At 55.0% G+C, this 18150-nt stretch overlaps 2 protein-coding genes across 2 annotated transcripts in view; one reads left to right on the plus strand and one right to left on the minus strand.

Moving 5' to 3' along the window:
* The window catches only part of Cux2 (cut like homeobox 2), a 68519-nt gene extending 60380 nt beyond the window's left edge, over window positions 1–8139 (plus strand). Inside the window, exons 20-22 of the mRNA XM_028765963.1 lie at window positions 699–887; window positions 1963–2236; window positions 5256–8139. Of these exons, the coding sequence (XP_028621796.1) occupies window positions 699–887; window positions 1963–2236; window positions 5256–6042 (1250 nt within the window). The 3' untranslated portion in view covers window positions 6043–8139. The remainder of the gene's footprint in view (window positions 1–698; window positions 888–1962; window positions 2237–5255) is intronic.
* A 4037-nt stretch (window positions 8140–12176) lies between these two features.
* Pheta1 (PH domain containing endocytic trafficking adaptor 1) lies at window positions 12177–17582 on the minus strand. The gene is made up of 5 exons (XM_028766160.1): window positions 17474–17582; window positions 16168–16250; window positions 15449–15556; window positions 15096–15157; window positions 12177–14252 (listed from the first exon to the last, which is right to left on the minus strand). Exon 5 carries the CDS (start codon window positions 14233–14235, stop codon window positions 13513–13515), a length of 723 nt encoding a protein of 240 aa, XP_028621993.1. The 5' UTR covers window positions 14236–14252; window positions 15096–15157; window positions 15449–15556; window positions 16168–16250; window positions 17474–17582; the 3' UTR covers window positions 12177–13512.
* Window positions 17583–18150: the final 568 nt, after the last annotated feature.

Here is an 18150-nt window from a genome sequence, read left to right on the forward strand (position 1 = left end):
AAGAGACAGGCAGGTCCCTGGCCACTGGAAAACGGTAAGTTCCAGGTCTAGTGAGATCCCCCGTCTCCAACACTGAAGTTTAGAAAGTAATCAAGGAAGATAGCGAGGCTGACCTCTGGCTCCTGTGCCGGCAGCTGGAGCCAGGTGTATCACACGTCTCTGTGATCACCGCCCTGGAGAGCCTGGGGCAAGAGGATCACAAGCCTGGGGCTAGCCTCAGCTACCAGCGAGATTCTCCTCAGCCAGAACACACAAATCAAAGGCTAAAGAGGACCAGCGGGGTAGCATAGATACCCAGCGTGCCTGGGATGCTTGGGAACCCTGACACCCTCCCTACCAAAGAGTCAAGGGCCCTCACGGTGCCCTTGGGCAGGTGTCCTGCTAGTCTGATCTTGAGAGGATGGATTACTGGATCATAAGTCAGACGTGTTTGAAACTCAGACTGAATCTACTAGGGTAGCCTTTGGGTGTTGGGGGGCAGGGTGGGATACAACAGGACAGGGTGTCTGCTGACAGTTTGCTGGGGTGCTCCCCTGGGAATGAAGAGAGAGCTGTTTCTGTGTTACTGTCCAGTTCCGGCCCTCCTCAGTCTCCTGTGCAGAGTCCTAGGCCTACCTTCCTGGCCTGCTCCTCTGACTCTCCTGAGAGTGGGTCTCTCCTGGGCCTGAGGTGACAGTTGCCTTCTGCCCTGTTCCCAGGGCAGCGGTTGTTTGGTGAGAGCATCCTGGGGCTGACACAGGGCTCCGTGTCCGACCTGCTGTCGAGGCCCAAGCCCTGGCACAAGCTGAGCTTGAAGGGCCGGGAGCCTTTCGTGCGCATGCAGCTGTGGCTGAGTGACCCCCACAACGTGGAAAAGCTGCGGGACATGAAGAAGCTGGAGAAGAAAGGTGAGAGCCAGGCCGGGGTGTCCCAGCCATGCTTGGGGTGTGCCAGACCCACCCCCACACCCCCGCTGACAGCAATCCAGATGCCCACATCCTCCACCCACATCACAAAGGGCTCTCACACCCTTCACACAGCCTCGCCAGCCTCGGGTGCACACCGCCCCAGCTCCCTCCCAGGCCTCCCTCTCTCTTCAAGATGAACTGCCTGTTTACCCAGCCTCTGGGCAGAGAGCAGGCTGACCAGGCAAGAGACCAGGCTCCCAGTTCCTTCCAGGGCACGCTCCCCAGGGGCTGGGGAAGTGTCAGGGTTGTAGAGCAGCTATTTACCTAGCATTCACAAAGCCCCGAGTTCATTCCCCAGCACTGCCTAAAGTAGGCGTGGTGACACACACCTGTGATCCCAGCACCACCCGGGAGGCAGAGGCAGGAAGATTGGAAGTTCGACATCACCCCAGGCTACATAGTGAGTTCAAGGCCAGCCTGGGCTGTGTGAGTCCCTGTGTCAAACAAATCAAAACCAGATGTACCTCCAGTGACCTAAAGAGTCCCGCTAGACCCCACTCCTTAAAGACCCCAACTCCTCCCAGTAGCGCTCAGCTGGGACTAAGCCTTCAACTCGGGCCCTCTGAAGAACCTTCTAGATCTCAACCACAGCAGACCTCCATATTTTGTTACTGTGAAGGTACCATGCATCCTACAGTGAGTGGGTTCATTCTAATTAGCCCCTCACACAACAAACTGTTCTGAAACTTAGCGGCCCCTCTGCCAGTCTTAGCAGCCACAGAGTGCCCCAGTTTGAGAGCCCCCTGCCTACAAGCACCCTTCATGGCTTCTGTAAGTGGCTGTGCTCAAGAAACCGCCCCCCCACCTCAGCAGGCCTGCCAGACAGTAAGGTTCAAGCAGGGGACAGGCTGGCATCTCCAGAGCCAGGGGGGCAGGACCAGAAGGAATGGGAGTAGGGCAGAGAAGGCTCTGAAGGCTAGCTGGCCACTGTCCCTGCCGTTCTAGCCACCTGTGGCAAGCAAGTGGGCCCGTGGGATGGCGATGGTCCCTCAGTCTCTCCCCTCCCTCTCCCCAGCCTATCTGAAGCGTCGCTACGGGCTCATCAGCACAGGCTCGGACAGCGAGTCACCAGCCGTGCACTCTGAGTGCCCCAGCCCCTGTCTGCAGCCACAGGAGCTGAGCCTCATGCAGGCCAAGAAGCCACGTGTGGTGCTGGCACCCGCCGAGAAGGAGGCTCTGCGGAAGGCCTACCAGCTAGAGCCCTACCCATCCCAGCAGACCATAGAGCTGCTGTCTTTCCAGCTCAACCTCAAGACAAACACCGTCATCAACTGGTTCCACAACTACAGGTAGCCTGCCGGGACCCCGGGACCACAGAGAGGGCCACGGGGACACAGAGAGGGCCACAGGGACACAGAGGGTCACAGGAAGGCTGGAGGCTCGTGGGAACAACCTGAGGGTGGTTCCAGCCTGAGGCAGGGCTATAGCTGGATCCACCAGATACAGCAACTCTGTCACCTCTAGCTAAGGGACCCTGATCCCCATGTTATAAGCTGTAAACGAGGACCATGGTGTACCCCCTAGTCCACAGGATGTGTGTTTGTAAACAAGTGGCACAGCCAGCTCTGGCAATGTGACTGTCACTCCCACTCCATGGACGGCACAGATCAGGCCAAGGCCTGAGACACCTCCAGCTGGAGCTGAGACCAGAGGAAACCTCTGTCTCCCACAGCGGCCTCAGGTGTAGAGCTTCCTCCACGCATGGCTCCTTTCTTCAGCCTTCCCTTCTCCAGGCCAGCTCTCAGAGGTCCCAAGTCCTGTGGAGATTTCAAAGATCATCTCTGAGGTCCTACCCACTTTCTGAGTGAGAGGTGTCTCCAGTGTCCTTGTGGCACTGTGGAAGAGTCTAGTCACCCATTCTGGGGCAGAGAGAAGTTCCAAGATCCTCAAGAAGGAAAAAGGGAGACAGGAACGGACACACACACACACACACACACACACACACACACACACACACACCCCTCCCCAGCCTGCTTGTTAGCGACACACACTCCATAGCTGTGTGGCCGTGGGCAGGTCATTGACCTCTCAGAGTCTCGTGATCAGTCCACAAGATGAGACATGTCATCCCTGCCCCCCAGCGCCAAGTCAGATGAAGCCACAGTGGGAGTGGACAGCCTTCAACAGAGTTCTCCCCCCAATGCAGACCGTGTAGCGTGATAGGTGACATGGGCCCTAAGGGCTCTCTCTCTCCTGAGTGACAATAGGGACATCAACTCTACTTCCCATTGCTCCAGGAGCCGAGCATTCTATCACCATCTGTCACATCCGTTCAAAAACATTACCAGCATGCACCGTGAGCTGGGCTAAAGATCAGTGTTCAAAGCCACCCTCCCCGAGCTGCACACGGCAGGAGCTGAGTCATTTCACTGCAGCCTGATTAATATGGCAAAAGAGAAGGAGGGCTTAGGGAAGAGGGGATCTTGCCCCTAGACAATGTGAATGAGGAAGAGATACTTGATGCGGGTTTTGGAGGAGGAATGAGTGATCTCTGTGAGTTCGAGGCCAGCCTGGTCTACATGGTGAGTTTCAAGCCAGCCCTGGCTGTATAATGAGACTTTGTCTCAAAAAAGAAAAGAGGAGAAGAAAGAAAGAGAAAGAGAGAGGGAGAGGAAGAGAGGGGGGGGAGGGAGAGGGAGGAGAAGAGAAGGAAAGAAAAGGAAGGAAGGAAGGAAGGAAGGAAGGAAGGAAGGAAGGAAGGAAGAAAGGAAGAAAGGAAGAAAGGAAGAAAGAAAGAAAGTAAGTGCCGGGCAGTGGTGGCGCACGCCTTTAATCCCAGCACTTGGGAGGCAGAGGCAGGCGGATTTCTGAGTTTGAGGCCAGCCTGGTCTACAGAGTGAGTTCCAGGACAGCCAGGACTACACAGAGAAACCCTGTCTCGAAAAAACAAAAAAAGAGAGAGAGAGAGAGAGAGAGAGAAAGAGAGAGAGAGAGAGAGAGAGAGAGAGAGAGAGAGAGAGAGAGAGAAAGAATGAATCAGGCTGACTGTAAGCATGGCCCTGGGTTCTGTCTGAACCACAAGAAAGAAGGTTGGGGGCTGGGTGGGGGGCAGGGCAGTGACACTGACAGAGTGCTTGGTGGCATAAGCATGAAAACCAGATTGTGATCGTCAATACTCAGATTTTTTTTTTTTTAAAGCCATGCATTGGGCCAGCCAGCCGCCTCCGAGGGCACCGATGCCTCCTGATAAGTTTGACAACCTTAGCTCAATCCCCAGGACCCTTGAGGCTACAGAAAAGCACCAAGTCCCACAAGTTATATTCTGACTTCACACACACACACACACACACACACACACACACACACACACTGAATACATAAATGTAATTTAATTTTTTAAAAAAGAAAAGACACATAAACCCAAATGATCCCAAACCTGGGAAGAGACGGGAAGCTTTTGGTGCTTGCGGGCCAGTTGGTCCAGCCAGTGGGTGAGTGCCAGGGTCTCTCACTGAGTCTCAAACGCTGAGGTAAAGAGCGATTGGAGACCCAACATTTAACGTTGACCTCTGACCTCCATGCCCCACCCCCAACACAGTGAAGAGGATGAAGGCACCTGCCCCGCTCTTGCTTCCCTTTTGCTGTGATCAAGCACTAAGCAATAATATCTTGGGAAGGAAAGGGTTATTTAACACATCAGGTCATGGGAGGTCATGGTCTATCATTGAGGGAGGTCATGGCAGGAACTGAAGCGGAACCGTGGAAGAAGCTTATTGGTCTGCTCCCCTGGCTGCGCCCCGCCTCAGGCTTACCTGGTTCATCGAGTACCGCCCGGACTCTCCTGCCGAGGGATGTGCTGCCTGCAGTGGGCTGGACCCTTCTATATCCATTGACGGTCCAGGCTGTCTCCCACAGACAGGACCACGGGGCAGTCCGATGGAGGCAGTTCCTCAGTTGAGGCTCCCTCTACCCATCCTAGGTCATGTCGATTTGACAATGAGAACCGCACATCACCCAGGGTTGACATCTGGCTTCCGTGCACACCCACACACAGAGCTCTCAGATACAGCGGCAGAAGGAAAGTACTCACTGCTAAGTCCGTGGTGTTTGCCTAGGACTTAGTGTGTCCCTGGCACTAGAGGGAGGGAGGCAGACACTGCCCTGAGCACCTCATGATCGGCTGCTGAGACCACACAGCGTGACAGTCTGCACTGAGCTCTGGGAAGGAGGAGCAAATGGGCAGTGTTAAAGAACACGACTGTAGACATGAGTGTACTTGGGGGGGGGCTTACAACCACTGTTGTGGGCTGAGTCTGGGGTCAGCAACCTCAGACAAGCCCCAGGCTGTCACCCCCGTCTCTGCCACAGGTCCAGGATGCGCCGTGAGACGCTGGTGGAGGGAACACAGGATGACCCAGACTTTGACCCAAGTGGGGGTCCCAGTGTCCTGCCGCCAGGCCACACCCACACAGAGCCCACCCCACAGAGCCCAGACTCAGAGACTGAGGACCAAAAGCCCTCCAAGAAGAACCTGGAAATGCAGGAACCCGAGAGTCCTGTACACCAAGCTGCCCCAGACAGGGCTCTGGTGGAGATCAAGCAGGAAGAGGGTTTGGAGGTGGATGGGGACAGCCAGTCCCAGGACATAGGGGATTCAGACAGAGGGCAAGATGGCCCCAAAGAGGAGCATACCCATTCTCTAGGGAACATTGAACTCTCAGAGCTGGCCCCCAGGCCCTTTCTTCCAGGCACACCCAATCCAGACTGCCCTTCATTGCACACACCCCAAGAAAAGGAGACTGGAGAACACGTTCACTCAGACCCTCTGAGTTTCAAGTCCACCTCCGAATCCTCATGCTGCAGCTTGGAGGGGCCACCGAATTCTCCCTCTGCCATCTCCTCACCAGACCTCACGACATGTGTGTCACCTGCCCCCTCCTCCTCAGCCCCCATCTCCCCATCCCTACCTGGTGCCCCACCTGCCAAAGTGCCCAGTACCAGCCCCACTGCTGACACAGCTGCAGCCTTGCACCCCAGCACTAAGGTGAATCCCAACTTGCAGCGGCGGCATGAGAAAATGGCCAACTTGAACAGTATAATCTACCGACTGGAGAGGGCTGCCAACCGGGAAGAGGCTCTGGAGTGGGAGTTCTGAAGCTGGGATGGAGGGACACAACCCCAGAGGTCACCTTCCCTCCCTCCCTCTCCCAGATGTGGTGGGGCCCGAGAGGCAAGAACTCAGCCATGCAGATGTGGACAACAATGTTAAACCATTTACGTTTATTGTTGTATCACTAGTTACCTGAAGTCGTGTGTGGGCAGATGCCACCACCTCTTCTTTTTGACAGCCCTGCTCATAGGAGGCACTCGAATCCTGCCCTCATCTCCCCTGTGAGAAGGCAGGACCAAAAAGGTACCACATTCTCACTCAAAAACTCCAAACTCTTTTAGAAAAATAAATATTTATAGACCTCTTTCAGCTATTTTAATAAAGGATCCTTTGGAATTTATCCCCAGCCGATGCTGTTTTGATATTAAAGAGAGTTATAAAATCAGATGCTGTCCCTGCTGTTGTGGAGCAGACACAGAAACTGTGTCTTTTTTGTTTTTTGGGGTTTTTTTTGCCATGAGATGAGATTAAAAGAAGACAATTGTTCAAAGCCATCACAAAACACTAAGACGGACCAAATTCAGAGAACCCTTGGACTGCGGGGTTCGGTTGGGTTTTGGTTTTTTTTTTTTTCCCTCACGCCTGTCTGTGAGACACGGCACGATGCTGGTGTCCTTCCAGAACTGTGTTACAAAGAGAAAAGTCCAAAAGACTCTAAATGAAAACCTGGGCGCTGCTGACGATGGGACCGTGCTGGAGGGCTGTCTGCTGGTGGAAATGTTGCCCTTAGCGAATGTGGCGTGTGTCACAAAGGCCTCCGCTCCCTGAGTTAGAAGCCTTCTGTCCCAAACAAGTACAGACAACGTGTTTCCAGAACCTTCGGAAAGCTGGGTGTGGGGAGGTGCTCAAAGAAATGCTACTGTCCGAGGGAACCTGGCTCCCATCCTGAATCGGGGCTGTGCTTAGGTCTCCTAAGATCTGAGCCAGGCACTTCATTCCAGAGAACCCTGTGGCTTCCATCTTCCTTGTTTCCAGAAAGAGCAAGTGTTAGTCCACCGTAGCCCCTAAAGCTTAGCAACTAGCTCCAAAAACTAGACGCATCCAGTCAGAAACCTCAACTCCGTTTCTCACCGTCTTCTTCCTCATCGGTGCCATCTCTGGAAGGTGTCCACAGGTCTGTAGACTTGGTACGGCCACCATCATCACAGCATGGCCACCCTATCCCCGTCTCTTGGTCTGTTCTCTTTTTCTACACACGGTCTGCTTGGGATTGGAGAGAGGACCTCCCCCAGCTCAGAAGCAGTCTTTCTCCAACATCCTGATTGCGATCTCCAGGGACAAAGGTCCTGCTGGAGGAGACGGCCTCTGTATCTACGGTTGAGTCTCCAGTTTTTTATCTCTTTTCCTTTTTTTCCCCAAACTGAGGAAGCTGAATTGGTGTCTGATAATGTATACGTGGCCATCTTTGTGGCCGTTCCAGTGCTTGAGGGGAAAAACAGCCGCTCCATGCAGTGACTATCATGTGAGCCAAAAAGTTTCCAGAAAGGAAAAAAAAAAAAAAGGAATGTTCCAGAACTTCTCTCATGCACCCAGTCCAGGCTGCAGACTGACAACATCAAACAGGCCCTGGAAAACCTCCTTTTCCACACATAACCCTGGCTATGCATCGAGAAGTTTTCCACTATATGCATTTTTATCCAGAGGAGGGTATTTTTATATTTTGACACTAGAAAACCATGATGAGTTTTCTGAGGAATCCATTCTGGGACAAATGAAGCCTGTCTCGGCCTCTGCTGCCACCGGGAGACCACGTCTCTTTTCACCTTGAAACTCCACGTTGAGTCAATGCAGGACACACACAGATGCGGCTCAGCAGAATTCACTGCGGTTTTGGCTGTAGTGTGACAGGATTTGGTGTGACCTTTGAACACAGAAATCGGGTTGTGCGTAAACCCATGGATCTGCAGACAGATTGGTCCAGTCTACATCCGACAATGGTTTAAAAAGAGAAAACACACACATGCACATGTGCACACACACACACAAACTGTTTCTACGAGAGATTGAAGAACTTTGTCTAAAAATTTAAAAAAAAGGGACACATTCTGTAAACACACCTCTAAATACAGAATTGTATAATAATCCTGGGTGTCCCCATTTGTTCTGGAGCTTGGGTGCAAGATGGGGTCAGAGTTGGTCCTCAGAAGTGTTGTACAAAATGTGTGTGTGTGGGGGGGTATTTTTGTTGTGGGGAGTTTGGGTGGTGAACTTTTTCTTTTTTTTTTTTTTTTTTTTTTTTTTGGTTTTTCGAGACAGGGTTTCTCTGTATAGCCCTGGCTGTCCTGGAACTCACTCTGTAGACCAGGCTGGCCTCGAACTCAGAAATCCGTCTGCCTCTGCCTCCCAAGTGCTGGGATTAAAGGCGTGCGCCACCACTGCCCGGCCTTTTTCTTTTTTTTTAAAGACGAGGTCTCACTTTATAGCTCTGGCTGGCCTCAAACTCACGGAGATCTGCCTGCCTCTGCCTCCTCAGTGTTAGGATTGATTTCCTTATTATTTAGGTGTGTGGTGTGTGAACACGGACACACGTATGGAGATCAGAGGACAACCTGCCAGAGTTTATTCTCTCCCATCATGTGGGTTCCAGGGAATCGAACTAGGGCCATGAGGCTTGCATGGCCAGTATCTTAACCCCCAAGCTACCTCCGCAGCTCTGAATCATATATATAAAAACCAGGCTTTTTGGATTGCTTGCTTGTTTATATATTTATAGAAGCCTCTGGCTTCCGAGTACTGGGTTTTAAAGCACTACACCTTACCTGGTTTCACTGCATGGCTCGCTCTGGTCTTCAGCTTAAACTTCTGTCTCCTCACCCTGCTGAATCCAGGTCCCCAGCAAAAACCTGGTTATTTGTGGTCTGTCTGTCTGTGGGACAGGATCTCACTATGTAGCCCTGTCCCGGAACTCACTGAGATCTGCCTGCCTCAGCCTCTCTGAGCGCTGGGATTAAAGGCATCTGCCAGCACCATTGGCTATGTGACTTGGGGTTAAGAGAGTCTCACGTGACCTAGGCTGCCCTCAGATTCATTTTGTAGTGAAGGGTGACTCTGAACATCTGATCTTCTTTCCTGAGTGCTGGGATTATAGGCAGGTGCCACCATGCCCAGAAAATACTGGCTTTTTAATTGAGTGCCAGCATTCAAATATGGGGCTCTGTCCCTTGAGCATTGCAGACGTCACCTTCTGAAAATTCTAAACTCTGGCCGTGCTAGGCCATGATCTGTTGTGACAACAGCCAGCTGAAGAGTGACCTCCTTTGCTCACAGGATCTGTACGGGTACTGTAGCATTTGTTTGGTGACTGAATGCAGGGTCCCAGCCTCTGCAAAAGCAGCAGGGGGCTTAAAACCCTGTCCTCTGCAGTTGTGACCTGAAAGCTGGGTGGTTAAGACTGAGCCATAAGCCACGACCCTTAGATAGCTTCTAAACAGAGTGGGGAGTAGGTTTGTGCTAAAAGGCCCTTCACAGATAGTGCTGCCCAGTCTCAGCTGTGTAATGCAGGCCTCAGTTTCCACATCTGTAAAGTGGGGTGTTGCAGCATTCTGGGGTAGCATCTTGGAATTGTGTGGGGCATGGGTACACCTGCCCAGTGCCTGAACCAGGAGCTTGCCAACCGTGTGACTATCATATGAAGTGAGGCTACTTGTCTCATGCCTCAGCCATCACTCACCCATGAACCAGAGCCTCATGCCTGGCTCAGACCATTCACTGGTCCGGAAACCTTTCTACAAACCCTGGTTTCCACATGTCCTTGTGGGGGAGGACTTGTTGACTCATTATCCCTACTGTGGCGAGGAGAACTTGCCTGAATCCCAAAGGCTGGCTCCCAGACAGCACACGGTGGGGGTGGGGAACCAATACTAGGAGCTGTCCCGGGAAGGGCGACCTTGCAGGCAGGCCTCTGAGTGTCTCTAAATCAAAGAGCCAGACTGCCTGCCTTCCACACCAGCCCCAGTTCTGAGAGCTATATATATGTCAGTGAGAGAGTGCCTAAACCTCTCTCTGCCTCTGTTTCCCCAGCTGTAAAGTGGGGATGGCTATACATTTCCTTACCCAGTAGCTATGAACCTCAGATTACTGGGTGCTGGCCATTCTGGTCCCAGGTCAGCACTCCTAGGAAGGGTAAGAATCAAAGTTATGGGGCAGGGTGATGAAAGAGATGTATTCCTGTTATCCTAGCTACTCAAAAAGCTGAGGCAGGGGAATTACTTGAGTCTAGTCATTTGAGAACAGCCTGGACAATACAGCTGAAGGCACCCCAAAAACCCAAGAGCAGTAGGGCTAGGCAGAATGGACTAGGGAGCTAGCCTGTGACCCTACCCTGAGACACCCACATGTCAGCCTTAAAGCCAGGCCCCTCATTGGGTCACCTAGGACTCTATTTCCTCATCTGTGAAATGGCTGTGAGCCCCTGGCTACAGCTGTGCTGTGTGAAGCCGCCCACCTTTGGTGGCTCTCAATCCTAAACACCTGAGGCATGAGTCCAAGGCTAGCCACCCGGCTGCCTCTAAGTTCCCTCCCCAACACAAAAAAAGAAGACAAAACACATGGGCCCAGAAACTGATTTTTAGGGTTCCAGAAATACTGCCTTCTCTGCCTGTGTGGTCCCCAGGCCCGGGCTATGGATGACAGTGATGTAATCACGAAAGGCTCTGGATGTGTTCAGCCCAGTGTGGCTGCCTTCTCTTCACCATCCCAAGTCTGCCTTGTCCTCTCTCAGATGTCACAACCATCCTCGTCCACTGGAACGCCAGGACCCATAGGTATGCACACCCAGCATCCCCTGATGGACAGGAGGCTCACCTATGTGTAGCTGTGGTAGATAAGGCTGCTGTGAACACACACGCACACCGAGACCCTCTCGGGTCCCTGCGTGTCATCTGTGGTTCTGTCTTTAACTCTCTGAGGAACTGTCTAGCTGGTCCAAGTAGATTGATAACTTGGGGCGAGTGGATGCTGTGTACCTGTGACCTCTGGCCTGGGTGTTCCTCCATCCCCAGCTGCCCCTTAGAATATTCCTGACCACACAGTGCCTCAAGATATCTTGTACCTTGCATACATAACCGTAGCAGGAGGGCACAGAGGGGTGTCAGCATTGACTAACTTTGTCCCCAAGGCCACCTGTCTGTCACTTCGAGTATTTTGATAAGGACACACCTGTGACGCTGCCTCTTGCAGCGGCCTCCCTGCACCCATCCTCCTCCTGCTACTCCCCCCCCACACACCCTGTGCCCAGCAGGGACTGTAGTCACCGGTGGCCTGACTCAGTCAGCTGTGGCCCCAGGGGGATGGGAGGACACGTGTGTGCTAGAGACTCAGGGGCACATGGCCCCCTGACCTGTGCTCTCTGTGAGCTTGAACATGAGTTACACAGCTTGCTCTGTTCACTCTAGAGCCAAATGTCCCTGAAGGCACTTCATTTTTCCAGGCTGCCGAGGGAGAGCTGTGGCACATCCTTGAGTCTACATTTGGACAATCCTGGGCCTCAACCACCATGTTGGGCCACCCTGAGCCTGCCACTTCCCTTCCCATGAGCCCAGTGAAGAAGGGACCCAGCACTCACGGCAGACATTACTAATCACAGACTTTCCCTCAATTTTCATAGTGCCAGGATTCTGTGCACTCAACCAGAGCTACCAGGAACAGGCTAGTAAGAAGGGCCATGGTTTTGCTGTTGAGAGTATGGGGGGAGGGGGTGTCCCACTATGTAGCCTAGGCTAGCTCCTTGCTAGAGCTCCTCCTGCCTCAGTCTTGATGGCTGGGATGACAGGTCTAGCCAAGAGCCAGCTTGGATCCCTTCCCATTTACATCCCTCTGAAGCCTCAGGTGACTGGGCCTGGCTCACCTGTCAGTCATCTTCTCGTCTTTCGGCCTGTGGTCCCCATTTACCCCCTGAGGGCATCCAGCTGCCTCCCCAGCTGAGTGGCCTTGGCAATGTCTTTGAGCCTCCACCACACACATGCACGCACGCACGCACGCACACACATAAAATGAGGTCAGAGGTCCCTAAGAGGTGATGGAACTCCCTGGCTAAAGGACTACAGTCGTCTCCTTTCTAGGATACCATGAAATATATCAACTATGGATTCTGCAGGGAGAAAAATATCGACAAGCAGCCATTACTCGACCAGCCTTTATTTTGGCCCTCGTACCCTGTCCATGACTGATTATCTCTCTCAGCCCCAGAATCAGCTGGACTTCATCTTGTGCTTTGGGGAAAGGGACTTCTCTGCCCTTGCCCGTGACCTCCTGCCTCGTACCTTTAGTTTGTAAAGCCATCTGGGACTAGAGTCTACACCTCAGCCCTCCAGCTGGGCCACTCCAGAAAGCCCTGAGCCCACAGTGGGAGAGCTAAAGAGACAGAGACCGAGTCCCTAGAGGCACCACCTCTGCAGAGCTGAGCTCAGGAGACTGAGGGTGAGGTAAAGGCCAAGTCAGGCGCCTGTGTGTCTCCTGTTAGGGCCTGGCTCCCTAGAGACAATGCCACCCTTTCCAGCCAGCCAACAGTAACAAAAGTGGCCTGGATGAGAATGGACTACTTCACAAATGGAAGAAAGACAGTATCGTCTGTACTTCAAAGAAAAACACAGCCCACAGCCCAGCCCTGGCCCCTGAGCCAGCAGGGAGCCACGAGGCCCTGGCGACAGACAGAAGCACAGGGCCTCCCAGGACAGAGAAGAGAGAGGGACCGGGGTGAAATCTGTCCATAGGGTGCAGCAAGTGGAGTGACAGTGTCCTCCAGTCCCCAGGGCGGGGCAGAGGAGGACTGTAAACAAGACCCAGGTAGGGCCGGTTGACCTGCCCAACACTCTGGAAGGCAGCCAGCACTGTGGTGAGTGAGAAGTAGGCCCAGCACGGAGGCCCACTGGTCACCTGCAATGGCCAGGGACAATGCCCGGACTCTCCCCCCCACTGCAGACCTGGAATCAGTTGGAGGCCTCTGTGCCCTCCAGGTGAACCTGTAAGAAAGTCACAGCCCAGCACTGAGGTCAGGTGAGAGTTGTCAAGCCGAGATGTGAGGTCCTCCTGCAAAGCTGGGCAAAGTCCTGCCTCAGCTGGTTCCAGGCCAGGAGGAGCCTTGGGGACGTAACCAGTTCAAGCCCCACCTTCTACCTGCTGCTTTAGGCCCACAGCAGCCCAGACAGCAGCTACCAGGCTCAAGCCTTAGACCTTTGTGAGGCCGGGCACCAGGTGAACCCTGGGTGCCACTGGCCTATGGCCAGCTTCAGGGCTGTCAAGGACACACAGGCTGCCCTGGGGCAGAGTTCTCTAGAAGCCAGCTCCTTGGGCTCTAGAAGCACCTTCAGGTTCAGATCCCAGATTCTTCTCAGAAGTAAGTGCCTCTGACCCCAGGGGCCCAGGTCTCCTGAGTCGTATGTCCTAGGTCCCCCCGGGGAGCCTGGCTGGCATCCAAGCCATTTTAAGGGCCTTCGGTACTCAGGCATCCCCTCACAGTCAGTAGTTGTCTTGGGGCTGGTCCGGGTTGAGAGTCTCACCAGAACTAGGATGCCAGGGGCCCTCCAGGCTAGCGAGGCCTGCCTGGCCTCCGCGCCACTGGTTCCTGAGGGCCTGCACCTCTAGTCCGTATCGCTCATGCAGCTGGGCGAAGGATGCCAGGGGCCCGTTGGCCGCGGAGGTCCTGCGGCGGGGTGGCAGCGGCGGCCGCTGGGGGGCTACAGTGGGTTGCTCAGGCAGAGCGCTCCACACTGCCCGGCCGTTCTCCTTGGGTCTCGGGTTCCAAACCGGGCTGGGGTTGGCGGGTAAGGCACTGGCCGGGCTTCCCTCGCGCATGGCTGCCAGCTGCTGCTCCAGCTCGCGCACCACCAAGCGCAGGTAGTGGAAGCTGGCCCGAGACAGGGCCTTCACCCAGCCCTCCAGGGCTGCCTGGCTGTCAGCGGCCAGCACGTAAGGCCGGGAGCGGCCACCCGCAAAGCGCACGGCGAAGGCGAACTCCTCCCGGGCGTCCACCAGCTCCACCGTGCAGCCCTCCAGCAGGATGACGCCCAGCGGCTCGCGGCTGGCTTCCGTCTCGAAGTAGAAGAGCATGTTGCCGCGCAGCACAAACCAGCGCCGGTGCGAGCCGGCCCCGCGCCCGCCGCGCTTGTGCAGGAAGCCCGCGTTGTCCACCGGAGCATCGCAGGTCGCGTAGAAGGCCAGGCTGCGTTCGTTGAGCTTCATGGCCGCGGGGCCTGCACCTGTCCCCGGCACGGGAGCAGACGTGACTCCTCTGATCGTCCCAGGTCACCGGCGGCCTCCTCCCACCACACCCACCCCAAGGCCCGCAGGGAGCCTGGCGAGACGGGACTCGAACCCGAGTCTCACACAGCTACCTGGAGGACTCCTGCTGCCCTCGACCCGGGAAAGGTACACTAAGCATTCGGCTCGCCAGACACTTGGCATAGGTTAGCTCCGTCTAGCGATGAGCTTGGGTGGTGCGGAGCTGGTTTTAGGATTGCCTCCATGTGTCAGATGGGGAAAACGAAGGCACAAGGAGGTCAGCCACAGAGCAAAGGTCACAAAACAGCCTGGCTACAGCCTCTGCTAGTGTCTGGAGATCCCAAGTCAGTGACTCAGCCTTGGTTTGTCAGTCAGGTTGGTGAGGGAGGGAGCGAGCATAGGGAAGAGCATGGCGGGGGATGGGGGTGGGGAGTGGACCAGCACACACAAGGCAAATCCTCCTGCTGTAAGGAGGGTGACCAGAGGAGGGCAGGAATGGAGGAAAACCCAGAGTACTGGAGCGACTGTTGGAAAATAACCCAGATAAAACACAGGCTCAGCCCAGACTGTCAGGGAGGGACGGGCGCTCTAACACAGACCTCCCAAAAAGTACACACTGGGGCAGCAGTGGGCAGTAGGGCTTATTGAGGAGTGGCACATGAGTTACCAGTGTGGCCACTTGGAGGAGGCAGGCCCTGTCACAGCCTCACTTCCTGCCGATGGCTGTCATACTTTTGAAGAGCCTGGGATGTAGTAGCCACTCAACTAATGCCCGCTCCTCCGCACTAATGCCAGCCCCCTCTGCCTGTGCGGTGCCTTACCCCAGGTCTGGAGGGATGAGGGCTGGGTGGCGGCTCTGCAGGGCCAGGCTGTGCCACCTGACCTGGGTGGAGGGAGAAACTGCGTCAAACAAATACTTATTTTGTTGCCACCTCATGCCACCCACGTTCCAGTCAGGGAGAACTTCCTGCCAGGTCAGAGGCTACGACCTGCTTGGCCCAGAGCAATGGAGCAGGGGCCTCGGCCCCAATTCCCACTCTCCCTCCTGCTGCTGTGTGGCTTCTTATGCCAGCTGCACCTCTCTGTGCCTCTGTTTCTCTCTGCACAAGTGACTCACGCAGCCCTCCCAAATCGAACGCACGGGACTGTCAGGCCCGCTTCTCCCAGAACCTACCGCAGGCTGCCGACCCAGCTCTGCTCACGCCACAGGTCGGCTCACAGACTCCAGGCTGGGTCACCTCGGGGGCACACAGTCAGCCTCTCTGGACCTCTAGTTCTTCATCTATAACGTGAGAGCAAAGTTATCTAAGTCAAGGTTACGGCAATGAGACAGGACACAGAGAACCAGGCCCTCTGGTTGTGGCAGCCGTTGACAAGGCACTTGGCCTCCCTCTAGTCTGTCCTGCGACAGCAAGTCGCCCCAGGTGTCCCTCTCACCCCCACATCTAATCACTGAGGCCAGGTGATCCCCTGACCCTGGCTGCCTTCCAGAGCACTGGCTGTTTCGTTCCCATGTCTCCAGGTCCCCACCTAAGCTTGCTGGAGCTCCGCAGGTACCCTCTCCAGCTGCCTCCACCTTTGCCCTCTTCCTAGCTGGCCGCCTCAAGGTAAGATCGCCTCCCTAGGGCCCTCCCCCGGGACCACGGAGGGACTCTTACCTCCCAAGACTTCCACCTGCTAGCCCAACGCCCAATCTCAGCTCCTTCCCCCAACCTCTGCCCGCCTCTGTCAGCCTTTGTCACCGGCCTCAGACACCTGACTACCCGGCTCAAAGGCACCACACACTTTCCTCCCTGAGGTGTCTTTCCCGACCCCATCGTCTAGAAGGAGGGGGTGCATTCTCCGACCACAACAGACCACCAGGAACCATCCTGTACCCCGGCTGGAAGTTACCTGGGTCAGTCATGCCTGCTCCGGAAGGGGAGGGGTTTTCTGTCTGGATTTGAGTGTCCGGTGTGTAGCCTGAGCTCCGGAGCCTACAGGACAAAAGCAAACCTTTGTCAACATGAGGCTCCTGGGACCAACGGATGGTCCCACACTCAGGGATGTGAGAAATGACCTGTGTAAAGAACAGAGCTTGGCGCAAACAGCCTCATGGGGTAGAAACCTTGGGGTCCTTCTTCCACACCAAGATTGACAGTATCTTGCCTGGTGCCCATCAACCTCCCTCCCCCAACTACCCAGATGGGGGCACCCTGGCCCAAGGTCACCAGCAGACAGAAGGCCCAGCCAGGTGCCCAGCTCTTGCCTGCTCTGGCTCAGCTAATACACGGGCTCTAGCTTCCCCTTGGAGGGAGCACTGCTCCTCATGTTCCAACCGTCCCGCACTATTCAGGTTCAAAGTCTGCTGAGGACGGCAAGCTATAAGCAACAGGGCCTGGACACGATGCTTTAGGGACCAAATTCCTGTCCTGGCTGGTCCAGGTTGGAAGACCAGTCACCGCCACTTCCCAGACCGCAGTTGCCTCAATGTGGCTCCAAGGAGACTCAGATGAGCTAAATTAAAGACAAACCATAGGGAAAAAAGTATTCTAAAGTAGGCGACGCAGCCAACGTGGCCCTCACACCTGTCACCCCAGCCCTTGGAAAGCAGAGGCCAGCCTGACTCTGACACAGCAAGACCCCGTTTAAAAAAAAAATACAAAACAAAACAAAAAAACCGACACATGCTGGGTATAGTTGCACACCTTCGATCCCAGCACACGCAATGCAAAGACAGGTGGATCTCTGTGAGGCTAGCCTGCTCTACATCTGGAGTTCCAGGCCAGCCAAGGCTACACAGTAAGACTCCGTCTCAAAAACAACAAAACCCACCAAAAAAAGGGCAGGACTAGCAAAACAGTTCAGCGGATAAAAGCGCTTGCTACCAAGCTTTCCGACCTGCGTTCGATTCCCAGAAACCAAGTGGAAGAAGGAAAGACCCGACTCCTGCAAGTTGTCTTCTGATCTCCACACGCGCACACGTAAACAAAAAAAATAAATATATAAAATCTTAAAGACAAGTGATGAGCCCACCATCCGTGGGCTTACGGCTGGCCCCAAGGCTAGGACTCGAGGGAAACTGAGGCAGGACACTACCGCAGATCCTCAAGCCCCGGCGGTGCGCGGCCGGGCCGCGATGGAGGAGGCCGCGGGCGGGACCCGGGCGACAGCCGCGCGGATGCCGTCCCCGTCGCGGTCCCCTCACGCCCGGTCTTACCTGGCTGTGGGACCCGCGCGTCGGTCTGTCCCGCCCATGGCCCGGAACCGCTCGGGGGCGGCGACGAGCGGGCGCTTTGTCTCCCCGAGGCCGAGCGGCGGCGACCCGCGGGCGCCCCTTTAACCCTGAGCGGCCCGCCCAGGAGGGGCCCCGCCCCCGAGCCACATACGCCTTCCCATTGGTCAGTCCCGCCAGACCCCGCCTTCTAGCTTGCTCCGCCCTCACGCGCGCGCCTGTAAACCACTCTTAAAGGGACCGTGCCGGGGTTCAGGAGTCCCCAGAGTTCTGTCCCAGGAAACCTGAGGGTTTGAGCTGAGGAAAGACTGACGCGGCTCAGACACAAAGCTTGTGAGACGACTCAGCGGGTAAAGGCGCTTGCCGCCAAGCCTGGGGACCTATAATGTGGAAGGGGCCAGAGAACTGACTCCCACAAATTGCTAACCTTGGTGCGCTCAAGGGACACACAGTGTATCTGTGAGTTCGAGACCAGCCTGGTCTACAAAGCGAGTCCTGAACACCCAGGGCTACACAGAGAAACCCTGTCTCGAAAATAAAAATAGAAAGAAAAAAAGAAAGTAGGTAAGAAGGAAAGAAAGAGAGAAGAAAAGAAAACAAGGAAAGAATACATTTAACCCACGGCGTTTCCAGACAAAATCAACACAGGTCTGCTGTAAACG

This window comes from Grammomys surdaster, unplaced genomic scaffold (assembly GCF_004785775.1).
Source record: "Grammomys surdaster isolate TR1022 unplaced genomic scaffold, NIH_TR_1.0 166, whole genome shotgun sequence".
Lineage (NCBI taxonomy): Eukaryota > Metazoa > Chordata > Mammalia > Rodentia > Muridae > Grammomys > Grammomys surdaster.